The 27,878-nt window shown below is 43.9% G+C and overlaps 1 protein-coding gene across 1 annotated transcript; it reads right to left on the bottom strand.

Annotated features, from left to right (window-relative positions):
* Window positions 1-196: 196 nt before the first annotated feature.
* Window positions 197-27,469, bottom strand: CAP1 (cyclase associated actin cytoskeleton regulatory protein 1). Its single transcript, XM_026680643.2, is given in 14 exon segments — window positions 197-1,581; window positions 3,292-3,435; window positions 4,083-4,165; window positions 5,627-5,750; window positions 6,290-6,480; window positions 10,173-10,257; window positions 10,259-10,354; window positions 10,480-10,585; window positions 11,994-12,079; window positions 12,646-12,789; window positions 15,139-15,216; window positions 16,667-16,767; window positions 18,075-18,196; window positions 27,384-27,469. Coding segments are annotated over 13 exon segments (1,434 nt in total). The 5' UTR covers window positions 18,187-18,196; window positions 27,384-27,469; the 3' UTR covers window positions 197-1,497.
* Between the last annotated feature and the right edge of the window lie 409 nt (window positions 27,470-27,878).

The following is a 27,878-nucleotide window of genomic DNA, read 5'->3' as shown; positions in this document are numbered from 1 at the left end:
CTCAGCCAGTATTGGGCTGAGCCAACCCTAAGTAAGCTACAGATTCATCCAGGCAGTATATTTTAAAAGCACTCCAAGGCAGAGATTATTTAAGCAGGAGATAACAAGCATTCTGGTGAGAATTATAGAAAACCAACAATGGAACATGAACGATCAACTCTAGAGACACTTGTGTTGAGCTTAGTAAGGATCACACTTTATGAGCAACTTGGCATTAACTTTATTCTATCTTCAGTATAATTTTAAGTACATAAGAAAGTTTTTTATTTATTTATTTCACAAGCCTCAGGAGAGAAGAGTCACAGGACAGTTTCAAAATAAGAGTTGTATATCTTCTGTTAAGTTTTCAAATGGAAAACTCAAAAATGTGGCAAAAGGAGTAGGGGGGGGAAGAGGCAATTTGCATTACTACAGTTAGACAGGCAGCTCCCTGTGGTGGGTCATTTCAGTACCATGCCTTCAACCTGGTCACGATCACCAGAGTGCTGTGTGACACGAAACTCTCTGCAGAGAGGCAGCAGGGAGAGAGAGAGAGCTAGCTAGCTAAAGAGAGAGAGGGGGTGCTAATGCTATGGGGCTAGTAAATGTTAGTGAGCAATGGAACCAACACACCATGGAATTGTGCTTACAAACAATTAAACACTTCTCTTGGAATGGAGATTTAATTCTGCCCTGGCCGGAGGGAAAACAACCTGATACAGATTCTGAGAAAAACTGTCCTGGAAGACTGAACACTGTTGTTCAGAAGAGGCCTCTTGGGTACAATTTTCCCTTTGTAGGAGGAGGGCTTGAATGGAAGGGGTCGAGGGGCAGCTTTCGAACTGCTGGACAGGTGCCCAGGAAGGAGAATTTGTTCCAATCTTGTGGCACCTGAAACCAGGGCAGTTTTCCCCTTCCATCATGGCACAACACAGAATTTACACGGACAACACAGGAAGGGGGCAAACGGGGGAGAAGGAATGTTACACATCCCATTTTTCAGCCTTTGGTCCAGCAAAGCTATTCTCAGCATCTCTTGGCGAGATTAGTTGAACAGAAATAATTCCCTTGGATTCCCCCAATTTATGCCTGTCAAGCATACTTCACAAACATCTATTAAGGGTGGTGGGTGGGTACCATGTCCTGAAAGAAACTTTGCCCCCTCCCTCAACGTTCCTCATTTAAGTGACACTCCTTGGTGCCTGCCTGCTTGACACCTACATCGATTCGACAAGGATGGGGTGTTGCCTGACCAAGGGGTGGGGGGAGTGAATGCCACACCTTCCTGCCAGTCAAGGGAGAGAATGGAATGAACCTGCCACCCTACCCCCCGAATCCCAGCCTGAGGTATTTTTCAGTGAGGGGAGGGGGGCAGGACTTTCAGAAGACAGAAGCAGACTGAGAGTTGGGGGGGGGAAAAAGGGACAAGGAATCTAAAAGCCGGTCCCCAGAAAGCATTTTTTTTTTGTCCCGCAGTGATGGTAGAGGAAGGGGAGGTCGTGAAGCGCCAGGCCATCTTTATCCGGCGATTTCCGTCACCGTGGTGACCAACTTCTGCCCGTTCCACTGCGTCTTGAATTGTTCGGGGACAGGAAATTCGTTCTGGGGAAACAAAACACATAAGCCACTGATTGGGGTGTAGAAGATAGACAACCGGGGTGCTGAGGACACCTCCGCCTCTGGGCATAGGTCCCATTGGGTGGCACCTTTCCTAATTTTATAGATAATTTGGTAATTCATCCAATTTATATGCCGTTTCCCATAGGTGATGAGCAGCTGGGCAACGTGATATTTGAGGGAAGCCCCAAAACACTAATTTTCTTCCTTCAACAGCAGTATTTGATGACGTAGTGTGACAGAAGGCAATGTTTTCTCCAGCTATCAATGGTATTAATTGCAGATCAATGAGGACCATAAAGCTGCAAAGAAACTTATTGACACAGTATCTTCTACATCCCAAAGTATAGGCAGTCCCCAGATAAGTGAGTTCTGTTCCTATCTCTGCCTTTAATTTGAATTTGTCAGAAGTCACAGACTATAACATCCAGCCACTTGAAGGTAAAATGAGTGCAAACCCCACTAGAACTGATGAAGTTATGTAGCTTGGTAATGAAACGACTGCAAGAAAACTAGGCTCAGAAAGAATCAAGGACCTCTTATTTTAACCTTGAGCTACAAACATTCTCCTCTATTGGAACTCATACTTACAAACAGATTGCCTATTACCAGAAATGGTGGGTGGCATTCTCTTTCCTTGAGTTGACAAACTGCTGAAGCCACACAGTGTTTCCATAAACCACTGAAAAGAGGCAACTTAGTTCATCAGTCTGAGGAAGGACAATGTCACCCGCCATTTTTGGTAATAAAAGCCTATCATAGTTACAGGTTGTCCGTTAAATCAGATGTTCTTAACTCAGGGACTTCCTATCTCTTTCAAGAACTGGATTTGAATACGCCTCATGCTAGCTTTCCTCAATCAGACACATTCCGGTTGTGCCATTTCTGGTTGGAAATTCTTGAACTTAACAGCCCCGCTCATTCTGAGGATGGTTACCCCCAAGTTTAAAGTTTTGGCTTCTTTAATTTCCATCTCCTTGGCTAGGTTCATGCAGTAGGTCAGTTATTAACTTAGCAGAAGTGTTTGCATGACATGCTCACTTCGCATTATTTTTGGCAGCTGCTGCATGAACCTAAATCCGTAAGCTAACTTTAGCTAGTTTTATGTTTCACTGTTTGCAGATTCAGAAACTGGATTAACTAACCAGGTGTAGTATGCTGTGTGACTATAGCTAGGGCATTGACCTTTGCCAGTGAAAAACCTGCTTCTCCTGTTAAAGAACCAAGAACATCTGCTCAGGAATGCAATTCTCTGAAACCATTATCTGCTTCAGCAAGAGAGGAATGTTTCTATTATGAATGAAGATAGTCCTCGATATACAATTGTTCGCTTAGTGACCATTCAAATTTACAGCCTACTTGAAAAGGGGAAGTTCTGAAGTTCCAACAGCCACTACTCCACCCCCCGCCAGCCACGTGATCAAATTTCAAAATGGCTGCCTTTATTGCCATCTGCAGCATCGTGCAGTCACCCGATCACATTTTACACTGGTTAAACCTAACAACAGGTTACTTCTAGCAAACGATGGGTTTGCTTTACGACTGCCGCAAAGAAGGTTGCAAAATCAGGTCACAACATACGACCCTAATTGGCAGGCTCCATTACAGCCGTATGTCGAGGACTATCTTTATCCCCCCCCCCCTTTTTCAGCCTTAATGAACACCCCCTTCAGAGCAATATGGAAAAGAACTCACAAAGTCACCACTGTCCGTAGGAACAAGAACGTTCATCTCCGAGGACTTGGCACTAACAATCTCACAGTCTAGAGAGCCCTTGCTCAAGTAGACTTGACAACCGTCTGTCTTGTTGATAGAAATGGTTGGCACTTTACCCATTACCTAGTGGGGAAAAAAAAAAGACCATGGTGAGAGACAGCCAAGGGCTCCATCTCTTACAGTTGAGACTGGGCAAGATTCTTTTTTTCTTCTTCTATGGAAATCACATTTTCCTCATGGTGCATTTAGAAGCTGAAAGGTAGACAGGAGTAGAGCAACCAGGAGGAACAAGTTCAAAGCCAGAAATTGAAATCCATTAGTCTCTTCTTCTGAACCTCTTTTTTACACTTTCCCAAGAAGGGACATACGGATTTCCTAAAACTAAGAAGGCTCCAGGTGGACTCAGTCTTCCATCCTTCCAAGGTGGATAAAATGAGGACCCAGATTGTTGGGGGCAAGAGGCTGACTCTGTAAAACGCTTAGAGAGGGCTGGAAAGCACTCTAAAGCGGTATATAAGTTTAAGTGCTATTGCTATTCCTCAAAAAGAAGGGACACATGGACTCCTAAAACCAAGAATGGACATGGATTCCTAAAGGACTGCAGAAATTTGGCTAAGGGTCACAGCTTTACTACCCCTTCCCTAAATGTAAGATAGAAATGAAGGGCGGGAAGGTGAGCTACTGCATTTTCGTCTCCAACACTGGCAACTGTTTTGAGATGTCGGGTGGGAGGAAGTTACTGTCAAGATGAGACGAGCCAGGGACGTTACCTGGATTTGAATATCACGGCTGTTGATGATCTCAACAATGCCCACTACATCATCAAATACCAGCGCAAGCTTCTTACAGTTATCTGCAAGAGAGAAAGAGAAAAATGAGACTAGCATGGAGTGTTTCCTTTAAGAAGATAAACCTCAACATAGCTACGATCTATCGTTCGTTCACTGGTCCTGGGCAATCCAATATAAAAACTCCCCCCCCCCCCACTATCAAATGCAAGAAAACCAAAAATACCACCATCACCACACTGCTGAGCACACATGCATTTGAATCAAACTCAACTACTGACTTCATGAACAGCAACTTGTAGTTTTCCAGTCAGCAGCATGGAATTCCTTTCTTTCAGAGTACTTCTGCCTTCCCAGTCTAGCCTAAAATGTCAGGGTTTCCTGCAGGTCTGAAATCATCTAAATCAGGGGTGTCCAACCTTGGTGGCTAGAAAATTCTGGGAGTTGAAGTCCACAGGTTTTTATATCAGTTGACTTAGGACGGTTGCGGACGTTATCCTTAGATATAAACTGCTGCCTTCTAGATGTTTGTGCTCTTTCTTTTTTGGAAAGAAAAAATTCAGGAGTTAATTTCATCACAGAAGCATACACATGAATCGACAGGTATGAACCACTCTCCAAAGGAAGCTCTACTTGGAGCCAAAATGGTTTCAGAGTTTAATGATGATTTTGTTTTCTACACTGTTTCCAGACAGTTCAGACTTCCAAGTCATTTGTCCTAGAAATCCAACGTTCTAATTCCACCACTTAATCCTCAATTCAGCAACTCAGATAGTGTCATCGACACAATGAACACAAACTTAGGTAAGCTCCAGGAAGCATGCCCATCGGAGTCTGAATCCGAGGAGGAAGACGAACAGCTGACAGGGAGTGGGAGTGTGGCTCTGTTGGCTGTGGAAGAAACTGGGGAAGGGCAAAGTCTGGCTGGGCAGAGCAGGGGAGAAGTAGAACAAGGGAAAGGGAGTTCTGAGGAAGATCCAGGCCCACCCCCTCTTCATCCTAGGGAACACAGGAATGGAGAAGAGAGCAATGTGGGTTGCGTGGCTTACGGGGGGAGGAAAGGGCCCTGATTCCCTTCATTAGCTACATCTGGGAATGAGAGTTTAAAAGGGATACAAGTTGAGTGCGGTGTCTGCTGGGAGCAAACATGAGTTTATCTTGTATTGACTTTGCTTATGTGTGTTCCTGGCATCTTTCCAACCATGTTGAGTTTTGCCGTGCCTGGAATTCTTGCTGCTGCCTTGCCAAAATAATTACCTCATTTTGATTGGACTTATAGTTACAGTTTTTGTTGCCCACGTTTTGGACTTGTTCCTGGGAGAGTTTTTCTCCAGCCAGAAGGTAACCAGGACATTGGGGGCAAAGTTGGAGCTAATAAAGGGATTCTTATTGATTAACTGACTGTGTTGCCTTTGTGCCATGCCCCAGGTCATCACAGTGGAGGACGGGGGAAGAAGGGTCTGGAAAGAGTTGGACACAACTTTGTGACTGAACAACAAAATCCCAAAGAAGAGGTGTGAACTCACCCAGTGTGATGGAGTTGATCTTGCCTTGGATACGGAGTGTACTGTTCACACATCTGTAAACATAGGCCACCTGCTTCAACTCCGTGTCGCGGATCACCAAGTTGGCGGCGTTCTCTTGGTTCTCCTAAAGGGGAACAAGCAGCTGCTATTATTCAAGATTCCTTCCCTTCTCCACTATGGGAATGTGCCCTTTTTTGCGGCAGTTCTTAAGTGAACACCATGATCATTAAAGGAGTATGTTTCCTCCAATGCAGGGGTGTCCAACTTTGGCAAAGCTGGCTGAGGAACTCTGGGAGTTGAAGTCCACAAGTCTTAAAGTTGCCAAGGTTGAACACCCCTGCTCCAATTGGTGCTTTTCACCAGAGGTCAATTGTAACTTTGAATGATTGCTAAGTGAGGGCTACCTGTAGTTATATTTCCAGGCAATTGAGGTTTTGTCCTGGCTCTACCTCCTCCTATTAGAAAGGGGGCCACCTCGCCCAAGGGCTTGAAAACCAAGGATGCATCACCTCAACTCATGCCTTTATCTATCGACACAATTCATACACTCTCATGCAAGCAAAGCGACTTCCCAGATTCCTGCCTGATGGACTCTTTTAAACCCAGGAGGTTCTCTTGCAAAGAACCAGCCTCCCAAGGTGGGAAAAAACCCTATGGACTCACCACTCTCCATTTCTTGCCTTCCAACTCCAGCATGGGAGGCTCCTTCTTGGCAGGCAATTTGGAGGAAATGTTGACTGTGCAGGCAGGTTTGGCAACGGTGAAGGGTTTGGGTCCCGTTCGTAGAGGGCCCCCTTGGCTTTTCAGCGACGGGTTTTTGTGGGTCTTCATCTCATCGGACACGTGTTTCAAGCCTAGGAGGGGAGGAAAGCATCATTGGCAGCGTTCAGACCTTTCGTTAACCCATTATGCATTGTGAGGTCTTGGGAACTTAAAATACTTGACCAAATGGCTTGCCTTATTATACAGGTAGTTTATTTATTTATTTAATTTATTTTGTCAAACACAATATAACAGAAATAAGAATAAACATAAGTTTAAATACATGAAATAGGAACTAATAATTGGGGACTATAGGACAGGGACGGTAGACACGATTGTGTGCTCATGCACGCCCCTTACAGACCTCTTAGGAATGGGGTGAGGTCGACAGAGGTTAGTTTGAGGGTAAAGGAGTGGGGGTTTGAGCAGGTGGCAACAGAATCAGGTAGGGAGTTCCAGACATTGACCACTCTGTGGCTGAAACCGTACTTCCTGCAATCAAGTTTGGAGTGGTTGACATTAAGTTTACATCTGTTGTGTGCTCGTGTTGTTGCAGTTAAAGCTGAAATATTAATTAACTGGTAAGACGTTGTGATAGATGATTTTATCATATGTACAATCTCACGGACGTAAGCATAGTACATATGCTTAAGTCCAATCTTAGCTGGCATTAGTTATCAACGTATGACCACAATCGATCCCAACATCGCCACTGTTAAGCAAGACAGTTGCCAAGTGGGTTTTGCCCCATTTTACAACCTCCGTCACATTTAGTTAAGTTGAATCACTGCAGTTGTCTAATTAGTAACACGGCTGTTAAGTGGATCTGGCTTTGTCACTGACCTTGCTTGTCTGAGGGTCGCAAAAAAGTGGTCACGTGACCCCAGGAAACCATCATAAATACATGCCAGTTGCCAAGGGCCTGAATTTTGATCACGTGACCATGGGGGATGCTGCAACAGACTTGTGAAAAATGGTCATAAGCCACTTTTTTCACTGCTCTTGCAACTTTAAATAAACAAATGGTTGTTAAGTTGAGGATTACCTATATCGAAATCATTCTGTGTTTACTCACTGAGTTCTGGCAAGGATAAAGTAAGGCAATAGCACATCCCATTGCAACGAGGAAGTCCGCTACAAGGTTAATGCAACCGATCTGTGGGTGTGAGCCATCCAGATCTGTTTTAGATGGACAGCCATGCAAATCTCTTAAATAAATAAAGTCCAGTTTTGAGGTGTTGTGTCAGAAAACCAAGCAAAGGTTATATGAAAAAAAATTAAAAAAAATGTTTTCCCAACTTCACTTTTTCTTTGTTTCTTAAAGTTATATGCTGCCCCTCTTACCAATAAGATGACTCATTAGTCAAATTAAGGACAATTCACCCTTTGAACAGTATTTGTTGTGGTTCGCCGGCAGCAGGTGCAGACAGCAAAGGTCTCTGAGGGGGCTGTGTGTGATGCAGGGATAAGGCCAGAACTATCGGAAAGTGGGGTGCTGCCTTTGGGGCTTGTGGAGTCTGGTAGCAGTGACGCAGAGGACTCTGGGGAGCCTGTGCCCAGTGCTGCTAGAAGGCGAGAGCAGCTGAAGCAGCAAGGGCGACTCGGGAGTAAGGCTGGGAGGTGATGGCCCCTCCCATAAGGGATAAAAACCAGCCCTCGGGGATGTGCTCTTTGCAGGAAGCAGTTCTTTAGACTCAGAGTCCTCGCTGAAGCCCTGCTTACTCCGGTTTGCTTTTGAAACTTCTGTCGATGGATATTTAATCAGTAACTAGTCTTCTGTTCTTGGCAGCCTTTTGCAACGTTGAAAGGGCTTGCTTTTGATATCGGACAATTACTGTATATACTCGAGTATAAGCCTAGTTTTTCAGCCCATTTTTGTGCTAAAAAACCCCTCGGCTTATACCGAGTCAGATTCCCTCTGAAAAAAAATGGTGTGGAGCTCTGGAGCTGGGCAGCCGCTTCCTGCTTCCGTGTTTCCTTTGCAACTTGTAAGCATGGGGGTAATCGAAGCAGAAAAGTTCTTGCATGAGGATATATTGTTTTTTTTTTTTTAACTGTTTTTAGGGGGGAAGACCCACCATCATGTGAGAATGCTCAGACACGAAATCTCCCGAAAATAAGTGTGTGTGTGTGTGTGGGGGATTTTAACAGAGGGAAGACGTAGGGAGAAGGCAAAAGCAACGGAAGATCCTTCTGGGGAAACTGAGGGGGAGACTCACCTTGGTCCAGATGAGCCCCCTTCCCCGCCCTAAGGAAGCAGAGGCAGCCAGCAAGGGCAGGCAAGCCCCACTTCGTGGACTCCAGCCGTCCCGCTCCCACCCAAAGCCACGAAGTCCCCCAATCACAAGAGCCCAGATTCGCCCTCCCTCAGGGGGCAGCAACGACGCCCGGTGTTTCCCGAGACAAGAAGCTCCGCCGTGCAATGAAAGCGCCTGGCTCTAGGCTCGGGCTCAGAAAACAACGCGAGCCGAGGTGGCTTCAGCTCCGCTTGGCTTCGTTTCCTCAGCCCCAGCTGCTTTCAGTCCACTCAGGAGGAGGAGGAGGTGGTGGTGTGGTGGTGGCTCGCGTTGTTTTCTGAGCTCTAGGCTCGCAGGCTGTCCTAGAGAAAGTTTTTATTGGTATCTATTTTTATTTTTGAAATTTACCAGTAGCTGCTGCATTTCCCACCCTCGGCTTATACTCGAGTCAATAAGTTTTCCCAGTTTTTTGTGGTAAAATTAGGTGCCTCGGCTTATATTCGGGTCGACTTATACTCGAGTATATACGGTAGGTTTAAATGTCTCTTGGCTGGGAATGCACAGAATTCCCAGCGCCGCATGAAAAAATGTTTGCTTTTATACAGTTTGTGTTTAATTAGAACAAGGCTTGGGTCAGAACAATTTTCTTAACATGGGATCCTTCACCCAAGCGATGGGAAAATGAAGCACTTATAATCAAGGGGTATATTAATGGGTGTATGACTCAAGGGAATCTCTCCCGTCTCCAAATTGATTTGCTTAAAAAAAAAAAGTATCGAGCAATTTTGAAATTCGGAAAAGGACAGGAAGTGTTCCAATTGTATCCAGGTAGCACAAAAGCTGTAATTTCAAGCCAGAGAGACACCTTGACAACCTTTCTGTGTTTTGCAGGGCAATGAATGTGCTTGTGGGGTTACCCTATTCACAGGCACCCCACAGGACACAGGGTTTAATTAGCTCTGTTTAATGCAAGAAAAAGGAATGGGGAAAAAAAACAACAACCAAGTTCTGGGGTGCAGAATTCCAAAGATGCAAGCAATGATTCAAATTGTTTCTATTGGTCATGTCACTATGGCTGCAGATTTGGGAAATGTAACTCCCTCGTTTCATTATTTCCTCAAAAGGCTGTGCAAGCACAGACTAGTTAAATTTCAACTTAATCTGCTCCCAGAATCTCTTTCTAAGTCCTTGTTGCAATTCTGAGGCCAAGTTACTGTTCAAAAGACATTAACTTGCTTTCGGTTGTAAACGTCCAAGTTGCTGCTATCTTTAGCCCCACCAACCATCTGTCCATGTAAGAGAATTAACATTTGTGACATTTGGCAACCTGTTAAAACAAGCAAAACTGGGTTATGGAATGCAGTTCAAACTGCACCCTGCAGAAACTCTCATCCCCTGGACTAATCCTCTGCATCGAAAACTGAAGAACAATTCCATCCAGGACTCTTTTTTTTTGAATTTTTTTTAAAAAACACACACCAAGGATTTAAGCTACCTTCCAGAATCGTGGCTAGCTCACTTGTGGCTGAATGAAGTAATCCACCTACCAGAAGTGATGGCTTCTCCCTGGTTGATCTGAGCAAAAAGTGCTGAGCGGGAGGTAGAGGAATCTGAACCAGAAGTTGGGGAGGCGGGTGCTGGAGGGGGGCGGGCCAGGGGGAGGTGGTGGTGGTGGCCCCCCACAAGCAGGAGCCCGAGATCCATTGGCCGCATCCGTCGGCTGAGGTCCCTGGAAGGATGGAGAGGGGAGGGAGGGAGGGGGGGGGAGAACATCCAATCAGGCTATCTGATAAACAGACAAATGAAAATATCCCAAGGAAGCACCTGAACTACGGATGTGCAGGTTGCACTCACCGTTTTGCTCCAGGTGAGTCCAGTGGTGTGATACTGCTTGATGTACGCCTGCAGCTCAGTCCAGATACTGAGATAAGCCTTCACCCAGTCCACGTGCTTCTTATCACTAGAGAAAGACGACCCAGAAAACCTAAGTGGGTTGGGCCTGCTGATTACAGGGGTCCTAGTTTACCACCTCCATTTTACAGACAGAACTGCTTGGAAGAAGTGACTCCTCAAAGCTTTTTGGCAGGAGAAGCAAACTCGCTTTCCCAAAGGTGCTTTTTTTAAGCGGCAACTGGACTTTCTGATTTTTCGTTGAAGACGTTTTGCTTCTCATCCAAGAAGCTTCTTCAAAAAACCCCCCCCAGAAAGTCCAGTTGCCTCTTGATAAAAAACCTTTGGGACAACCATGGCCTGGAGCAGGGGTCCCCAACCACCGGTCCGCGGACCGGTACCGGTCCGTGGAACAAATCCTACCGGGCCGCTGGTTTGCTGGGCGCCGCCATCTTGTTTTGATGAAAAAGTGCTTCCGGTGAGCTTTTCCGGGTAGAAAGCTCACCGGAAGCACTTTTTCATCAAAACAAGATGGCGGCGCCCAGCTGAGGCCGGTACCGGGCCGCGGCATAAAAAAGGTTGGGGACCACTGGCCTGGAGGACTGAGCCTCTCTAGATATCAACCTAACTTTCGATACTGAATATCTAAGGGAATCTCCTTCTGATATCTCTCGGTCCCCACACTGCCTCCCCACATGCTTTCATAAATGGAGTTTTAATTTTTGCCATGAAATTTTCCTAAAACTATTTTTGGGGGGCATTCTTCATTCCAACTACTGTCTTAGTTTTCTGGATTTTAAAAATGCCCAGTTTATGAAACCTAGTAAGATATGAACACTCCCACTGCAAGATACGAAATTCCATCCAAAGTCTTGCCTTTGCTCTTTAGCTGTACATTTGTTTCTTGCAGGTAGGGTTACAGGTAGTCCTCAACTTATGACCGGTTGCTTAGCAACCATTCAAAGTTATGACAGACCCCCACCCAAAAGCTACTTATGACCCAGTTCCACAGTTCCAATAGCCACACCCCATGGACATGTTACTGTATTTCGGTTGCTTGGCAACCGCCCCACATTTACAGCAGTATGCAGCATCCTGCAGTCATGTGATATGATTTATATTTTTGCTAAACGTTGGCATTTACTTCTGGGTTTTGGCAAAAATGCTCCATACCGAACGATGGGTTTGCTTAATGACCACCGCAAAAAAGGTCATTAAAATGGATTCGGTCACATAGCGACACACTTTATGACCATTACAACTTAAAACTGTAATAAGTAGGCTCTGTTATGGTTGCAAGTTGAGGACTAGCTGTATTATTCCTACTCAACCAGAGATCAACTAGTAAAACTTTATAATTAATTTTTATTTTAAAAAATATATATATATGGGGGGCAATGCTTTTTATGTGACACTGTATCCAGTTACTTTCTCTAAGAAACAGAGGCTACTTGGCAGCTTTCTGAAAGAAAACGTACACATCTTTATATTCTTTGAGGACTCGGTTGCTATAAAACATGGCGGCATCTGTCATTTCCTTCACATAAGGGCCTGGCTTGGGAGCCTACAAGGAAAGAAAACAACACAGAAAATAAGCTTTTCATCTCGGCAGGAAAACTATCTTAATTTAATTAATTTACAGCCAAAGACCAGAAAAATAGTACACAAGAAGCAATTTACAGGAGAATACTGATAACATTCCAACCGGTCTATATATAAAAAATAGAGTAATACAGAGCAAAAACAATAATAGGTGTGCAGATTCAGCATCCTTAACCAGGACAAAATTAGGGCCTTTCTGACAGCAGTAAGAATCGAGTAAAATTTTGCTACCTTCCTGGAAATTTGAGTTGGAAATTCAACATGAACCAGAAAACTTGAGTTTTTGGACCAGCCTGCATGGTGAGTAGGGAGAGGAGTTTATGAGTTTTGTACACCAAAGATGATAAAGGGAATAGTGAAATAACTCTATTGGTCTGACTGCAGTGTCTGAACAGATAGAAATATTCTGCTTGAGAAAGGTGTTCTCTCTCTCTTCCCTGTCAGCATTCAAGACTGGCAAAGCTAATATCATCCTTGAGAAGCTGGAAGCAACTTTCCACGGAGAGGTTTTAGCCCCCAATTCCTTACCATGGCGACCCAGCCTAGTGCAGGGATGCTTTCGCTGACTGTCGAGAGGTGGTTGAAGAATTTGCTGCCACGGTTCTTCTCCCTGAAGTTCTGGACCACCTGGATCTGATCCGATATTGGCTTCAACACGACGGAGAAGTTACTCTGCAATTGCAAAATTAGGGAAACCAAGAAGTGAATTATTTATGCACCCAAATCCTCTTGCTGCTTAAGGGTTCTCCTTGATCATAATTTATAAGACTGCCCATTCCCATTGATGCTACTGTTTTTATGTCCCGGGATTAAGCATGTAGATAGAAAATACCCATTATCATATTTTTAATTTTGCCTTTTGGAATGGCGTAATGTTCTCCTCCCATCTGTCTTCCACCTTCTAATTAAACCAGGGCCAGCTCATGTGTAATACTGAACTGTGATCTATTGACCCACAAGGTCTAGATTTACCATCGTGCTAACCCTTGGTTTGTTTTAACAGCCGTCCTTTGAAAAAAGAACTGCTTGGTTTGTGGATTGTACTAAGACATCAATCGAGCTGCAATGATTAGGTTTTAATTAGGTCGTAAATCCTTATGACCACAACTGACCCCAAAATTTCTATTGTTAGGCAAGGCAGTTGTTAGGCAAGTTTTGCTCCATTTGATGGTCTTTTTTTTGCTGCAGTTGTTGAGTGAATCATGCCATGCTGACACAGTGGTTAGAATGCAGTATTGCAGGCTAACTTACTGCTCATTCCAGGAATTCGATCCTGGCCAGCTCAAGGTTGACTCAGCCTTCCATCCTTCTGAGGTCAGTAAAATGAGGAGCCAGATTGTTGGGGGCAAGAGGCTGACACTATAAACCACTTGGAGAGAGCTATAAAGCTCAGTGAAGTAGTATATAAGTCTAAGTGCTATTGCTATGGAGCAAATCTGGTTTGACTTTGCTTGTTGGAAGCCAGCTGGGAAGGTTACAAATGGTGATCATGTGACCCTGGGACAGTGCAACTGTCATAAACACACCCCATTTGCCAAGTGTCCGAATTTTGATCATGTGACAAGGATGCTGCAACAATCGTAAGAGTGAAAAATTGTTATTAGTCATATTTTCCAATGCCACTGCAACTTCAAATGATTGCTAAGCGAATGGTTGTAAGTCAAGGACTACTTGTACTACAACCCTCCATCACCAGGTAGAACCTGCAGTTATAGAACAGGAGTACAAAGGGGTAGATTCCTATTGCTTCCTGCATGCTTGTATGGCAGGGTTTCCCAACCTCACCAAATCCTACAATTGCAGCATGCCGAAAGTGGAAATCCACACATCTTAAAAGTTGCTGAGGTTGGGAAACACTGCTGTATAGTATCGATGCTTCTTCCCCCTGAGCTTCGTCTGTTTGGGGGTAACCTTTCCTGGGTGCACTAGGAGAGTTTAAAATGCTCAAAGGCAACACAATCTTTTAAAAATGCAACTCGTTACAATTCCCCAAGAGTTCTGGGCTAACCTCCCTCTAATCAGAAAGAACGCCCAGAAATGTAAAAACTCATTTTAAAAGATTGGGGAGAGGTTGTTCTGAAGGAAGGAAGTCTTAATTAAAGATTTTAATGAAGTCTAGCCTGGAAACTTTTAGGGCAGTTTGAAAAGTCAACATAACTATCCTGATAGTATACAATGAACCCAAATGAGAGAATTTGGGGAAATAGTTATGTTCTTGTAAATTCTTAAGCTGGACCTTGAGGTCAGCAAGCTGTTCGGATCAGAGAAAAGTTTCAATGTGAGCTTTGTCAACCTGCTGATCTACACATCATACCTAATACCACCATTTGGTGAGGTATGATTTAGTTTTTCTGAACTCTTGGCTTTTGGGGAAAAAGTATTTATTTCAAAGATGGCTCTGCTCAGAAGATTCCATGTTCACATGCAAATATCCCTGAGGAAAAAAAATCCAATTCTTTTAACTATTTATTCAGTTTATTCATTTGACTTATATCCCATTTTTATTATTTTTACAAACAACTCAAGGTGGTATATAGATCTAATTCTCTTCTCTTCTCCTATTTTCCTCACAAGAATCCTGTGAGTTTGATTGGGATAAGAGAGGGGGATTGGCCCAAAGTCACTTAATCAGCTTTCATGCCTAAAGTGGAACTAGAACTCACAGTCTCCTAGCCACTAGCCCAAAGTCACCCAGCCGGCTTTCATGTCTAAGGTGGGACAGAATTCACTGTCTCCTGGTCACTAGCCAAAGTCACCCAGCCGGCTTTCATGTCTAAGGTGGGACTAGAATTCACCGTCTCCTGGTCACTAGCCCAAAGTCACCCAGCTGGCTTTCATGCCTAAGATGGGATTATTTCCTGCTTTCTAGCCTGCTGCCTCAACAACTAGAGCAGGGGTCTCCAACTTTGGCAACTTTAAGACTTGTGGACTTCAACTCCCACAGGTCTTAAAGTTGTCAAGGTTGGAGACCCCTGTACTAGAGCAACATCACTATAATTCTAAACGTTTTTCTCCACTTACTGCTATGGGCTGCTGGCACTGTGAGGCTGTTACTAGGAAAGTCCTCTCGGTCATCAACCCAGCATGGACCATCTCGGCCTGAAAGAGAAAGAGAAACAGACAACTCGATGAATTAGCCGCAATGATTGTTTGGCAAAATAGAATTCCAAGAATGACTGACTGTAAGACAGGTTAATATATACACTGCTTCTTACATTTGCATGCTGCTTTTCATTCAAGAACCAAAAATAAATTAAACAATGAAATAAACCAACAAAAAATATCATTAAAACAATAGCCTCCACACACTATCAGGACCTTACATAAGTTTGCAGGGATGGCTAATAGAAGTCAAAGCCGAAGGCCTTGAAATGCTGGTTAAGCAGTGCCCATCCATAATGGAGCAAACCATCACATAATTAAGATTTGATATGTGTATTAATCAAGGCTAGAAGACTTCCTGGAGAAGGGAGAGGAAAGATGGGTTTTGCAGGAGAAAAAGTGGAAGAGAGAAGATTTAAAAACTAATATATTGTGAGGGTGTATCTAATTTCATAGGGGATGGGGAAATATTAATTGGCCTGTATTTGTTGTAAGAAGATTGGGAGTTAATGATTCTTTTTCCCCCTCAGCTCTTTTCTGTTTCTATTCTTTTCATGTCTTTTCTCTGATTTTAGTTTGCATTATTTCTTAGTATTGTAAAATTGTCTAATAACGGGTATTTTTAAAATAGCATTATATTGTGGACTTCTTTGAGCTTGTTTGCTTGCAGATATTTCATTACCTATCTAGGCAACGTCACAAGTGTTGCTGAGGAACAATTCAATCCTGAGCTATATCTTTCTCTTCTGCTGAAAGTTAATATTTTCTGCAATGCTTCCTAAAGCCTGGACAGAGATATTTTAGAAATAGGTCAGTGCTGGTGTAATATGCTGGGATAACTGTAGAAAAGGAAGGAAATTTAGTTTCAATCTCACTTCAGGAAGGAAAAAAAAAACACAATCCTTTGAGTAGTCTCAATGCTCCTTAACCCACTTTGTAGCTTATTTTAAAAGGCTACCCTAAGAATTTACGTAGAAATATCCCATTCTCCTGTCAGTGCAGGTATCTAGAAAACACAACAGCCAGTAGTTCAAGAGAAGGGTATAGTATCCTTTTGCACAAAAACAATACCCATGACAAATAATACAGGCCAAGTTCCTATTTTTAATTCAAACTCGTTCCTCAGAAAATTGAATTTTCTATTCTGGAGAGATTTGAAGATGGCATGCCCAAATGACTGCAGTCTTCAGAATCTAAACATTTCTTCTTTTGCAGTCTCTGGCCACCAAAGTTTTAGGACTCCCAAAGTATTGCCAACCCCCCTAACAAAGTGTATGAATAGGGGCTACATGGTCTCCCTTCATCATTTATTGTGTGAGCTTGATCGTGCCACCTCCGTTTCTGGGCAAAAAGCCCATTAGCCTCAATTGATTGCCTGCCAAAGATATCAGGGGTGGTGTTTTATGTCCACTCAAAATAGGAAACAGGAAGGAAGCGTGAGTCATACATGTTTTTGGACTTCGCTGCCAATTTCTCTGCTGATCTTCATGTATGCAGCCACTGGACCTGCCAAGAGCTCATCAAAAGCTTGCACAAACTCAGCGATTCCTGAAAAAGGAAAAGAAGCAGATGAGAACTGAGGCTGTTACATATCAAATATGCAGTAAGATTTTGAGCTGCATTAGTGCCAGAGATACAATCTCCAAAAGGGACTTCAATATGTAAACACAGCAAAGCCCTTTAAAGCAGCTGTCTCTTTCCCAGGTTCATGCATGTCATCCCAGGAAAACTGCAGCTGGTTTTAAGGGGCTACAGACAGACACTAAAGTTGTATGTTTTGAGAGCAGGAGGAGTTAGGAAGGTGAGTGAATTTGCTTACCAGGGCTGGGCAGCTGCTTTGGAGCTAATCTCCAAAAGATAATTTGGAGTGCAAATTATCTTTGGGAGATTAACTCCAAGATGTGGCCCAACCTTAGTAAGCAAATTCACTCTCCTTTCCAATTACTTTGACTCCCAAAATATATTTTCTTTCCTAAACTTTGTGCCTTCCAAGCACGATAAGACTACAGTTCACTCCATCAGAAGTTCCAACCACGTGGTTTGTAGAACACACACTTTCACAGGGTGCCCTATTTATAGGCAGTGCTTTTTAGTGGGTGAACACATTTGGATTGCTGAGAGCATATTGTGGGTGCTCTCACAAAAGACCTGCCATGTGGGCATGGCCAATGCCAAGGAACTAACTTACTCTTCCTCCTCTGGCTGCCTCACAGGCCTCCTACTAATTCCACTTATCATAATCTGAAACTGAGGGCAGATGCTACATGCTGACATTTTGCAGCATGCTGGCTTTTCTTTAATTAGGAAAAAGAAAAGCAAGGAACAAACATTCTGATATTGGCAGTGTGCAGTAGCACTCTGTGACTAAAAAGGAGGTAAGTGCACCCCAACAGGGCTGTTGTGGGGGGAGTAGGAAGATTATATATATTTGCTGCCTTGAGTATAAAAGCAGTAAAGGTGAGATGAAAAATGAATGGATGGATGCGAAGAAAGGAAGGAAGGAAGGAAGGAAGGAAGGAAGGAAGGAAGGAAGGAAGGAAGGAAGAATGAAGGAAGGAAAGGAAGGAAAGGAAGGAAAGGAAGGAAAGGAAGGAAGGAAGGAAGGAAGGAAGGAAGGAAGGAAGGAAGGAAGGAAGGAAGGAAGGAAGGAAGGAAGGAAGGAAGGAAGGATCATATCTGACCGAGTGCTATTATATATTTTTGATTTAGAGCTGGTGGGACTTGTACAGGGAAGGAAAAGTGAGCTGCTAACCTGGTCCACACAGAAAAGGCCAGAGACACATGCTGCCCAAATATGCTCAGGGGACAAGAGTAGAGTCAGCCTCTTGGAATATCATCTGGCACAGGGAGCTTACCTTTTGGGGGGCTGTCCCCATGGCTACCGTGCACACCAGGACCACGAGACACCATCTCCAGTCGCCCCACAGCTTTCTCCAGTCGTTCAACTAGACCTTGCAGCTCTGTCATCTTTCAGCACCTGCTAAATTTGACCATGGCGTTAGGAGGAAGCTAAAATGCAGGGCCTTTTTATAATCACCTGACAGCCAAACACTGAAAGGAAGCTTATTTACAGAACATTGACCAAAAAAACAAAACAAAACCCCTCTCCACTGAAACTGAGCCCAGAGCAGAAATACAATATTCACCACTCAGCAATTTATACAGAAATAAACAGGTGGGTGAACAATGTTCTTTCTACGTGTGAGGTAGGGCAGCCTGTCTCTTGGATATACAATAAGAATTAAACAGGTGGAAGTAATTGGAACATTTTAATCTCTAATCCCCTTGTCCCAGTAGAGGTATCCTTCAATCTCTTCTGTATTCATGCTAATGAATTAGCTTGGCTGGGGATTGTCGGTTGCTGAGTTTGTATTCAGACACCGAAAGTTGTGGGTGTCATTTGCCTTTCTTATCCCACACAAGGACTTGCCTCCACAATGGCTTTCAAACAGACTTTTCATCCAGGGGGAGCATTTGAACTTTGAGCAGATCTGGAGATTCAATTGTGTGGGGGTGGAAGGCTGTATATGGTCTCCAAGTAGCGAGTTGGGGAGGCAGCTCCACATTGGGTCATACTAGGACAAATGATTAAATGTCATTTTAAACGGAATGTGATTAACATACTTTCTGGCAGGCTGCAGTTTGGAAGGACGACTTTTGGGGCCTGAGCTAGTTCAGCTTCTTACAGGTGTGCATATGATTTTATTAACAGTCTGGAGTACAATAAAATCCAATACAAGTCAAAGAATAAAAAGTAAAAAAGCGCAAGAAAAACGATGAAGAAACACGCAAGAAGTGACTTTCAACCTTCCCCATAAATATAAACAAATGCAGTGACTCTTCACGCTCTATTAAGGTTGCAAACATTTATCGCTTCATCTCCCATCCAATCTCTTATCGAGAAACAAATCCATAAAACATAATCTTTTCAGTCCTGATGTCAGCAGAAACTGCCAGAAGGACATGCTCTGCTTTAACCTTCACCAGACAATCTAACTTTATATTCCTTCGACTTTTTAAGATTCTGGAACTGCTGCACGATTCGACTTCTCTTAAGGAAGGGATTCCTTCAAGGAACAGCCTTGTTCTTTTAGCTCACAGCGAAAGCCAAGAGATGGTCGTGGTTGGGCTCCTTCAACAGGGCGCAGAGAAATGTTGCATGAACATGAGATCCAAAGCCCAACTTCCAAATTGGGGCAATGGTTTTAGCTAAATTAGTCTGCCAGGCTTAGGGTGGGCATGTGCCAAGATAAGCAGGTGTCCAAGATAACAAACAAAAGCACCCTTGTCTGCTTTCCTACCCAACCTTATTTTCCAAGGAATACTAAATAATGGATGGTGGCGCCTCAGTTTTGAAAGCTACCTTCCTCAGGGGAGGACAAAACCTACTCTTATCTTTACAAATGGGAGGTCCTTTATAGCCCTCATTCCCTCCATCTCTTCCTTTTATGGAAATGCCAAGAGGGACCAGGGGCCAGCTACTTTTTAACCGGTTATGCCGTTTGATCAATGAATCATTCCTCTTGCTTGGAACATGAATCACAGCTCTAGTCAAAATAAAACCTTCTGTTGGTTAGATCTGAAAATGATGTTTGATCCACTGTCGCCACCTGCAACTCTGCGCTCTGAAAACCACCCCTGAGTGTCCTTAGAAAGACTTCAGACATTTTCATGATTTAAATTCCAAGAGATACCGCGCGATGTAAATTTCATGGGCTATGAAACGAAGACCTCTCAGGAGAGTGAAGCAGGGCCGGAGGCAGCTACTAATGAGATACAAAGGATGACAGCTCAGACCCCACCCACCCACCCACCCTTCATCATAGTGCCATCTCAGGCTCTACAGGAAGGGAGGTTACACCAGGGTAACACAAGTGTGTTGGTGGGTGGAGACCCTTGGCAGGCATGTAAGGACTGCACTTGAATAAACAAATGGTACAAGGTAGCCCTCAACGTGGAACTGTTTGTTCGGTTACCGTTCAAAGGACTGAAAAAAGTGATTTATGACCAGTTCTCACATCACTGTTCCAGGATCTCCATAGTCACATCATCAAAATTTGGATGCTTGGCCACTGGCATGTATTTATGACAAGTTGCCTTGTCCCAGAGCCATGGGATTACCACCTGCCACTTTCCCAGTCAGCTTCGGACAAACAACTCAACGGGGGAAACCAGATTGCAGTGATTCAATTAGTAGCCATGGGAAAAGGTCATAAAATGCAACACAACTCAACCGTTGCCTTGCTTTCAAGGCATTCAAAAAGAAATGTCTTGCTTAGCAGCCGAAACGTTGGGCTAAATTGTGGTCATAAGTTGAAGACTACCTGGGTAGCTCACTGTGAGGCTGGCTTAATACAGCGTATCAAGACAACGCCTGGCTACAGTACTGAACTGCGAGCTACTCAAACCCGTTTCAGGCTAGTTTAGTGCTTATCCACCCAATAAGGAACCAAAAGTTGCCTGAAGCAACACTTCGCCTCCAAAGTCACCACATAGGCTTCAAAGAGGAAGGAGGCTTCCTCATTCCTGTAACAGAAAACTCTTCAACTTCCTCTTTGCAGAAAAAGCATTGATCCCAGGGTGGCTGATGAATTCAGAAAAAGTTCCTTTTCATTAAGCTGCCACTTATTCCCAAGCTTTTCCATTAAATTTTGCCGGTACTGGAGACAGCACGTGGGAACATGGAATATTTACAGAATTGATTGATATCTGCTGTTAGGAAAGGTGCTATGCCCTTGTTAGAGTTGGACTCTGAGGAAGAGGGAGAAGAGCCGACAGGGATTGGAGGTGTGGCGGAGGCTGGGAAAGGACAGAGGCTGGCTGGGCACTCAGAGAAAGAACCAGGCCCATCCCATCTTCATCCTAGGACACGCAGCGAAGAACGGAGAAGGCAACAACTTGGCTTACGAGAGAGGAAGCGGCCATGATCCCCCTCATTGGTTGCAGCTGGGGAGAATAGTATATGAGAGAGACTATTACAACACAGCCTTGCCAGAAGCAAAGCCTGTTTTATTTTGGGCTGAAGTTATCTTGGTTGGCGCCCTTCCAACAGACTGTGCCTTGTTATCTCCTTGAAGTTAGTAATTACTTATCCTGGTCCAAGTTGTGGAATTTCCTTTATTATAGTTTGGTTTGGGTTGTTTATTTCACCTCTATCTGCTCATTAAGTTCGGACTGTATTGCTTTCTTTTGAAGACTATTTTTGAATATAAGTTTTATCTCCAACTGAGAATTACTGAACAGGGGGGACAAGTTGGAGGCATTAAAGGACATTTATTTACGTTTTGGATTTTGTTATGTTTGTGTTACATTCTGGGTCATCGCAAAAGGGGATTTTTCCTCCAAGTGGATTGACATTTCCGGGCCGTCCAACCGGCCCCCGGCCCCCCCGGGCCCGCCCCGGGGGGGGGGGGGGGGGGGGGGGGGGGGGGGGGGGGGGGGGGGGGGGGGGGGGGGGGGGGGGGGGGGGGGGGGGGGGGGGGGGGGGGGGGGGGGGGGGGGGGGGGGGGGGGGGGGGGTAAGTGGATTACACGACTTCAGAGTTTCTATCCTCATGCAGGAAACTGGAATGGAAAACTAGGATACATTTTCCAGAACCAAAGCAATTTGCTCGTAATCTTTGGTAAACAGAAAACAGGTATATCATAATCAAAGGGAAGGATCAGGGAAAGTTAAATCAGCTTCTCCATGATTCACAGCAAACTTTGGTGGTGCAATGGGACATTTTTTTAAAAGAAATTCGACTATGCAAAATGTACCAACCAAATGGAGGGTGAGTTCACATACAGGTAATCCTCAACTTACAACAGTTTGCTTAGTGGCCATTCAAAGTTACAACAGCACTGGAAAAAAGTGACTTTATGACCATTTTTCACACTTATGACCACTGCAGCATACCCATGGTCATGTGATTTGCATTTGGACCACTTGGAAACTGGTTCATATTTGTAACGGTTGCAGTGTCCTGGGATCATGTGATCTCTTTTTGCAAACTTCTGACAATGAGGAAACCAGATTCACTTAACCACTGTATTACTAATTTAACAACAGCTGTGATTCGCTTAACAACTGTGGCAAGTAAAGTCATAAAATGGAGCAACACTCAATAAATTTCTCACTTAGCAACATAAATTTTCAGCTCAATTGTGGTCATAAGTCAAGACTACCTGTATTATCTTACACTGGGGTGGGAACAATGGTCCGTTATGACCTGTGGACTTCAAACCGCCCCACCCAAATTCCTGACCCAGCCATGCTGGGAGTTGAAGTCTACTGGTCATAAAGAGGCCATAGTTCCCCACACATAATCTCTTGTCTGGCTTGACTGTGTGCATTCTGACTACACAGACATTTTGATTTGTAAACTACCATTTCTGGCTTAGCTGCAAGGCTTAAGGCACCCAAAATAATTTCAAAAAGACCATGGTTTTTCGTCTTGCTCATTTGACTACAAAATGCCAAAGAAAAGCTGTTGGATGCACTCATTTGAATTCTTTGCCTTGTAGCAATTTGTGAATCCAGACAATTAAAGGTTGTTCAACAGAGCATGCTTTAGAATGCAACACTGTGTGATGCCATACTTGATTATGATATCCCATCTTCATTTTATGCAACCCACAACAGCTGAATGCAAGTGTACTGAACCAAAAATAATCAAATCATATTTTGGCTGAGTGCAATGTACATATTCAATCATGGGTAGCTTTCTTTTTTCTTTTTAAACATGGCAGTGACTAAATTTCAGCTTAATTGCCTTAAACAAAATTGGATTGTTAAAAAAAAAAAAACCACACAATTGGTTGTGTTCATGCATCATATTAAGCCAAAACCAGATCATGGATTCGCACAATATATAAACCCTGTCCATTGCAACAATTATCTACCCAATATTAGAAAATTAATAATTTCTGATAACTATTAGCTAAAACGCTATCATGTTGTTAGACCTGAATAGTACAGCATCACTCCAGCAAAGCATGTCGAGGGATAAAGAGTAGATTCCAGTAAATAAGTTCTATTCTTGATATTCATAAATCTGAAGGACATATTTTAATGGATACAAATACTTTATACAGGATACAAATAAATAATAATTAGGATACAAATAAATAATTTGGAAAGTATCTACCTACATTTCATTAAAACAAATTAATATTTGTTAACAGAATAGACCAAAGTCTATTACTACATACCATAATGGTCTGTTTGAACAACAAACCCATTTTCTCCACCAAGCTGAGCTTCAAAGCTGCAAGCAATTGCTACTAATCCTGAGGAATCTTTCAAACTGTTGCAGGCCTGAAGCTAGAAGCAGACCCAGTCCTATTTGGAAGTGGACACCAGAAATATTTTCACAGAATACCAAGAAAGTCTGCACTGGTTTTACTGAATGTAAAACTTCCCTAAGTTTTTCCGATACTCAGGTGGGAACATTTTACCAATGCATACACTTTTCAACCACATTAAAACTTTGCCTTCCTACTGGGAAGCAATGGCCCTTGCAGAGTTTAATTAATAGCACCAAGTCTATGAAGGAGCAATACAAAACACTGTAAAATTTAAATGCATAAATCCATGTCTATCTATGGCACCCAGTTTGGCATAGTGTTACGACAATGAACCAGAAATCAAGAGATTGTGAGCTCTAGTTCTGATTTGGCCCCACTGGGTGATCTTGGACCTCTCCTCTCCCAGCCCTAGGAAGGAAGGAGGGGAAGGGCAAACCACTTCAGAAATGGGTGCCAAGAAAACTGCCTGGACAACTGTCAGCAGTCAAGATTGATTTGAAGACATACACATATAAAATTCTATCTATAATGAGAACTCGGGTTTTTCAGAAACTATCACTGATCAAGTAAGCCCAAGGTTTAAAGCAGGGGTGTCCAACCTTGGCAACTTTAAGACTTGTGGACTTCAACTCCCAGAATTCCTCAGCCAGCTTTGCTGGCTGAGGAATTCTGGGAGTTGAAGTCCACAAGTCTTAAAGTTGCCAAGGTTGGACACCCCTGGTTTAAAGGGATGAAATGTTTCTGAATTAAGCAGCTTTACTTTTAATACCATCTTAAAAAGATTCCACGGGGAAAAACTGCAAACAGGAGATTTTACATACTGCACTAGTTACATATTTCTCAGTGCAAATGTAACATTAAACTAGCCACAGCTTACACAAAAGTTCAGCATCTACTTTTACTTCACAAGTATAGTTAGCAGTAAAAGCATCATCCCTACAAGGATCAAATAGCTCAGTGTATCACTGACCTTTGTTTTTGGACAAGCCTTTTTTTGGGGGGTGGGGGAAGCTTTTGTGCTCTACAGTTAGCAAATGCAAAGTGATTTCTACTCAGTCATTCTCAAACACTGGTACCATCAATGAACCCTTAAAGCAGGGGTCTCCAACCATGGCAGCTTTAAGACTTGTGGACTTTTCACATTTTCACAGCAAAGCTGGCTGAGGAATTCTGGGAGTTGAAGTCCACAAGTCTTAAAGCTGCCAAGGTTGGAGACCCCTGCCTTAAAGGATAAATATCTGCAACCAAGCAGATTTTTTAGAATGGGTTCTAATCTTGGGGAAGGGTGATCCAGTCAGTCACATTATATTGTTCAAAGCTTAGTTGTCAAAAGAGGCACTTTAGAGAAACTCACCAACTGAACGTGTACGTGCTACTGCTCTGGGCTAGTATCAGATGGACTTTGAACAAGGAAGGGATACTTAACCACATTTTGCTGACAAACCTACAGTAAGTAGGCAGGGCGAAAACAGCAGCAGAAACTAAGAGAACAACATGCTGTTAAAAACACAGGGCTAAGCAATTTGAAAGCATCACTATGTAATTTACTGTACCTGAATTCTCCTTTTCAATAACAAAGCTAATTCCCTAGAGAGTTTACAACAGGAGCCAAGGTTTAGTGGCAAATTCATGCATAACATTACCCCAACAAAGTGGCTTGCCTTGTATTGGGTTAATAAGCATATCCAATCAACATTATTGCCTAGCATGTGTGAACTCAGCCAATTGTGCTTTAATGATGTCTGAATGTAGCCAATAGAAATGTCTTCCCTAACATTTAAAAGTACATTTTTGACAATATCCCTATTGGGGATTATTGCCCATTGATTCAAGTAGTTATCTAAAATGGTATGTGTCTGTTTCTGCTTTCAATGGAGTTTATGCTGCCAAGTCTATAAAGACTCATAGCAGCTTTACGACAAAATTAAAACAGCCACTGCATAATAATAAAAATAGAACACAACATTAAAACCTAGAATAAGAACAGGAACCACATTAAAAAGTCTACAGTACAACCAACCAAACCCATAAATATTACACAAATCCAATCATCACTGTACAGATCTCACAATAACAATGTGGGATTATTACCTTTCCCACACCACTCACTATATATTTTGTTTGAGAAGAGATTTTTCTCTTGGATTAACATCGAAACTACTTGGCTTGATTGAGTACACAGCTGCATATTCCTCTTCTCTGTGGTTTTACACATTACTTCCTGTGTTAAACTTAATATTGACCCTAGTTACATGCCTATGATTCTGTCCATGGAGTGGAATACTACAACAGCTTCATCTTCCGCTAATTGTACAGCTTCCAAAGATCTTAATTCCTCTATGCAACTCACTGGGAATTTACAACTCTTGATCTGCAAGTTACAACATGGGAATTTTTTCCTGTGTGTTGAGAGACAAATAAGATAAGACAAAGAGATTTTTGCAGCCTAGTGCAAACCAAGCTAAGAGTTATTTTGTAAATAATCTGGTCTAAAGTATCAGTAAACATTTCTTAAATAAGCCACAATTGGTTTCCAGATCATGGCAAAGCAAAATCAAGACATACTGTAGCACAGTGCAATTTATATACTCAGTAACTGTCCCTAAGGTATAATGCACACCCATTTTCAAAGCAACTGATGGCTTAAAGTCAGCACATCTTTACACATCTTTCATTTAACCTTCAAATTTCTCCTGAACCAGTAATAAACTGTGGCTCTATTCCAATCACATTATTTGAATACACCCTAGGGGACCAACCACAAATGGCATGAAACTGAATTTTTCTATTCTCTTGCTGCTTTCATGCTCACATATTTCCCATTACACCGCAGAGCATTCAAAGACATATTCCAAAATGAATTCCGACTAGCTACCATTCTCCTTCCCCTAAAGACAACACCTGCTTTCTGCAAGCAAGCAGGTTTTCCTTGCTCGCTCTCTTCAAACTGTGCAATTGATCTTGAAGCCCTAATTCTGCTTAGGTCTACTAGCAAAATATGTAGTGCTGCGTCAGTCTCTTCCTCCTTGCCCACAATGACTAAGAATATTGGAATTGGCAGGCCACTTCCATCTTTTACTGCCATAGTCTGGGAACTCGACTATTTTAGCCAAATTATCTCTCAAAAGCTGCTTTTTAGCCCCTAAAAAGCTAAATGGAAGAGTTATGCAGCACACTTCTGCAGCGTTTAAAGGCTCTAACCATGCTTTTCAGGAAAAGCCATGCACAAAGCTTTTCACATTCTTTCATTTCACATTTGGACCAAAGGTTAAACTGGGCATTAAGCTCGGAGAATGGATCTTAATAGATTCTCTCCGCCCCCCCCAAAGGACAACTGGATCCCGAGCTGGTCCAACCCAGAGAACGGGTCTGTTCTCGTGGCTCAACCCCGCCAGCCTCGCCGTTCTCCTCGCCTGACACTGCAGTTGCAAAAGGGAGCCCCTCCCACGCACCGCCGAGGGCAAGGAAAAGGCCTTCCAAGGAGCTCTGGGTTGCAGCCAGGATATCCCGGAGCCGAGCCCTCTTTGCAAGGAGACGCGAGTCTACCAGTCAAGTTCACCCTTTGCACGCCCATGTGCAAGCCCAAGCCGGGTCCACGTCGGCGAGGTCAACGCGGCTTTGACCTCAGCTTGGTTTGGGGCGGCTTGGAAGCGTCACGAACCCCGGTTCCGAACAGCTTCCTTCCCCGCTTGGGCGAATCCAGGAAACGGCATTGCAGAAGCGGGTTAAGACGGGTCGTGGGGACCCAAACACGCCTCCCCTCCCCACCGCCTCCAGATGTGCAACACATAGCTGCCATTCAAACCAACTCTCCCCACCCGCCCCAGCCCACTCGAGACGCCGAGCCACGCTCCGGAGCGCCAGCGGCCGCCTCACCTCGCGCAGTGGCTCAGGGCGCGGCTCTTTCACCCGCTCACCTCCTCGCCGCTCGCCGCCGCCTTCCCCGACAGCTCCACTTCCGCTTGGAGACGCCCAGAAACCCTCCCCGCTCCACTTCCGGCGTTACCGGAAATACGCTAAGAGAGCGAGAGCGAGAGAAGGCAGGTAAAGAAGGCGCGCCAGATGGGCGTGGCTTAAAAGGGAAATTGCCGTAACCACGCCTCTCTCGCCCGGTTTAAGCTGGGGAAAGAGAAAGAAAGGTGGGATTTGGGCGGAAGGCTCTTGAAGCCGAAGGCTCGAAGGAAGGGCGGGGAGGAGGCGTGGCTTCCCTGACGGGGCGGGCTTTGGGCAAGATGGACAGCTAGGGCTCCTCGGGGAAGCAGAAAGGCGGGAAAGTTGAGGAATGGGGGCGGGGGGAGGTTTCCGGTGCAGGCAGAAGTAGAAATGGTGCATAAACTTCCCAGCCTGGTTGAATTTCTGCCTGTCGTAATT

Source organism: Notechis scutatus, chromosome 8 (assembly GCF_049901735.1).
Source record: "Notechis scutatus isolate UNSWTSFEM ecotype Mainland chromosome 8, rNotScu1.2, whole genome shotgun sequence".
NCBI classification, from domain to species: Eukaryota; Metazoa; Chordata; class Lepidosauria; order Squamata; family Elapidae; genus Notechis; species Notechis scutatus.
This window is presented reverse-complemented; position numbering and strand designations above follow the sequence as displayed.